Genomic DNA, 3,333 nt, shown 5'->3' on the forward strand with positions numbered 1-3,333 from the left:
CCATAGGGCAGGTCAGTTCGGGTTTGGCTTGGGGCCTAAGGGAGAATTCAGGTTCCCAGTAGTGAGTTCGGGCTCCTAGTAGGGAGTTCGGACCATTGGTTCCTTTAGTGCTCTTGCCTTAGGCGCGCTGTTTGTGCCGAGTTGTTGCCTTTGCCAAGTGTTGCGTAATTACGAGGTTGGGCCAAATGTTCCTTCATTAGTTACAAATCGAAAATACAAAATTATATTGTTAAAAAATAACAAATAAGTTAAATAAAATTAAAACAAATTTTACAATAATTTGAAAAAATGCTATACAACTATTGTTCATGACTTTTATCATCTGTTTCAGGTGAAATATCAGGTGTAGTGTCATGCTCTCCTTTATCTTGTAATCTGTCTTCAGCATCCAAGCAATCTTCAAATCAGATACACATCTCTATACTTTCATCAATCATACAACTTCTCTTGTTGTCCAACACCCTAGTGTCATTCAATGGAACTATAGGAATCGAAAGGGTTAGTAGATCACGTGCCATGGCGGCGAGAACTAGATAATTTTTTGAATGTTTAATCCACTAGGCTAAAATGTCAAGTAGTTGCCCCTTACTTCGTATGGAGTCATTGTCTAGATAAAACATGGTAAGTCTCTTAAATCAAATAAATAGACTACCCTAAATGTCTATTATAAATAATTAAAAAAATGAAATAATTCAAATTAAATCAAATAATTACTTGCTGAAAATTACTGAATTAAGTAAATAATAATAACAATCAATTATTTATAGAAATAAATAATAATAATAATAATAATAATCAAGTACTTATTTAAGTAAATAATAAAAATGAAATAACAATAATCAATTATCATTAATGTTTATTCAAAGCATGCCCCATAATAATTACCAAATACAATAATTAAACCTTAAATAAGAATCAATATTTATTAACAGTCATTAAAATTGTTAAGCCAAATCATTAATGTTTATTCTTAAATTCGAAATATGAATTAACAAATCTATTATATAATAATTATAGTCAGTTGGAAAAAATATTTTAAGTAAATATTTAAATAATTACAATTCTAGTTAATATTATTACTATATAACAAAAAATTAAATTAAATACTATAATAATAATAATAATAATGGTTAAATTAAAGTAATAAATGGTTCAAATTGAATTTAGTGACCCGTATAATTTTATGAGTTTGACATATAAGGGTCAAATTATGTGGATCCGTAGACTGTATGAATATCTTAAAAAAATGGCAGTTTATAAATAATAATAAAAATGGTAATAAAAATTATTAATGTTTATTCTTATATATATAATAACTTTCCCGTACTTAGCACATAGTCATTCACTAGTATGTGAATTATTTTCAAAAGTAGACTGGGTTTTTGAAAGGACAGGTGTCAAAAATATTTTTTCTAAATTAATACGTTGTGTCTACGTGATCCAGACTGCCTACAACCAGCCGGAATAAGTGAATAACCCTGACATGAAAATTCTTTCTTTGGCAAGGTAGAGCAGCAGAGTAAAGTAAAAATTGTCGTAGCAATAATGAACTCAGACTGTTATAGGGCATAGAAAATCAAAATGCGACGTGGCCCATCATCATTGGATAAGGTCATTAAATATTCCTTCCCTTCAGAAACTAAATTCAATGGAAATTTCTTATCTCCTTTAATATGCACCCCCGAGTCCATTAGAGCTGCTCCTTTTTTGACAATCCCCTCTATTTTTCTGCTTAGTTGGTACTGCAACTTTCGCCAATTCGCCATTACAGAACCGAAGACTACCTCCATTGCCCGCAAGAAGCCTGATACAGAGTAAGATCTTCCTCCTCCTCCTCCTCCTCTTCTTCTTCTTCTATTTGAAATGTTCATCTGCTCGCAGAATGCTGAAGAAGCGGAAGACTAACGCAAATGCTACCGCAAAGCAGAAGTTCAGCAAGACAGGATCCGGTGCTCCGAAACGACCGGCTGGAGCGTTCCTCATATTTATGTAATTTATTTTTATTCTTGCAATTAGGACTTTTTGGTTGATTTTTAACTATACTTTTAATAGTTAATTAGTTTGAATTTCAACTTTTTTGCCTGTGTTAATGACAGGGAGGAGTTTAGGAAGGAATATAAAGAGAATTTTCCTGATAACAAATCCATCTCTGCTGTTAAGGATCGAACTCTGATCTACATTTATATATATTGACTCTCTTCCAATCGCCTTTTTTTGTCTCTTCTTTGTTTTATGCTATCAAGCAGTCTTCTGAGATTTGCAAGTTGCAGATCGGAAAAGCTGGTGGTGAGAAGTGGAAATCGATGTCCGCTTCGGTAAGATATTTCATACTCTCGATCAAAGCAACAACATATTGAACCGGTGACGGTAAGCATTATCTAATCTCAAGGTTAAATGCATTTTATAAATATCAAGTCGAAAATCATTTTTAGTATATTTCATGGATTTGTTCAAATTTGTGAAGGAAAAGAGCTAGTAACTGCGCGTTATTATATTGTTATTGCGTATTTCCTTCTTTTTCTGAAGGCCTCTGATTTATATATTTTTCATTTTCAGGAAAAAGCTCCTTACGTTGCAAATGCTGCCAAGAGAAAGGCTGAATACGAGCAAGCTTTGGAAGCATATATAAAGACAGTCGTAATTTCTTTTCTATTTCTTTTTAAATTTTTAGTGTTCTATGCTGTTTTTGTCCTCATATTCTGCTTCTTTCCCCTGAAATATCAGAATGAAGTTGAAGGAAAAGATAACGAATCAGATAAATCGACTTCCAAGGTACACGACGATGAGCGACGGACTAATCAGTTAGGGAGGTCGATCTGCTCTTGAGATTGTATGACGGTGCACCTACATGTTTCATTTCTGATCAATCACAAATTCACAACCTTGTTACATCAAACAATTGTTTTCTAGCATTTTTGGCCAATTACTAAGCAAAATCTGGGGCAGATCTAGGATTCTATCACTGTAATTCAAGTAAAACAAATATTCAGCCGAATTCATTTACATTGGACGAATTCAGTACACAAGAGGATAGAAACTCGTGATGTATAAAAGTTAAAACATGCAACCGGTCCCTTATTAGAGATGTTACTGTTAAAATCCACTGAACCATCTTGTCTTGAAATTAAGGGTTTGATAATGGATGGCCATGATCATCCAATTACTTTGACTCCACACTCAAAAGGTCGGCCTAGTATACCATTTGGTAATGGATTCTACATCTTATATTCTTAGTATCATACTATCATCATACACATTTTATGGACGAAGGATTTACCTTTTCCGTCTTCTGTTCTTTTTGCAGTAATAAGTTGTGGTTGTAAATAAAGATCA

The 3,333-nt window shown here is 32.9% G+C and overlaps 1 protein-coding gene across 1 annotated transcript; it reads left to right on the forward strand.

Moving 5' to 3' along the window:
* The first annotated feature begins 1,658 nt into the window (after positions 1 to 1,658).
* On the forward strand, positions 1,659 to 2,936 carry LOC148878212 (HMG1/2-like protein). Its single transcript, XM_088964848.1, has 5 exons — positions 1,659 to 1,814; positions 1,882 to 1,989; positions 2,097 to 2,154; positions 2,271 to 2,367; positions 2,557 to 2,936. Exons 2-4 carry the CDS (start codon positions 1,883 to 1,885, stop codon positions 2,355 to 2,357), a joined length of 252 nt encoding a protein of 83 aa, XP_088820974.1. The 5' UTR covers positions 1,659 to 1,814; position 1,882; the 3' UTR covers positions 2,358 to 2,367; positions 2,557 to 2,936.
* Positions 2,937 to 3,333: the final 397 nt, after the last annotated feature.

The sequence above is a fragment of the Nelumbo lutea genome, chromosome 1 (genome assembly GCF_056320005.1).
Source record: "Nelumbo lutea isolate HS-2025 chromosome 1, American lotus-T2T, whole genome shotgun sequence".
NCBI classification, from domain to species: domain Eukaryota; kingdom Viridiplantae; phylum Streptophyta; class Magnoliopsida; order Proteales; family Nelumbonaceae; genus Nelumbo; species Nelumbo lutea.

What these genes read in the sequence shown, in the direction of transcription:
- LOC148878212 (XM_088964848.1), top strand. Translation starts at nt 1,883, where the DNA reads ATGCTGAAGAAGCGGAAGACTAACGCAAATGCTACCGCAAAGCAGAAG. An exon ending in GGAGCGTTCCTCATATTTAT is followed by an intron (nt 1,990 to 2,096) that starts GTAATTTATTTT and finishes TGTTAATGACAG; the next exon opens with GGAGGAGTTTAGGAAGGAAT. An exon ending in ATAACAAATCCATCTCTGCT is followed by an intron (nt 2,155 to 2,270) that starts GTTAAGGATCGA and finishes TGCAAGTTGCAG; the next exon opens with ATCGGAAAAGCTGGTGGTGA.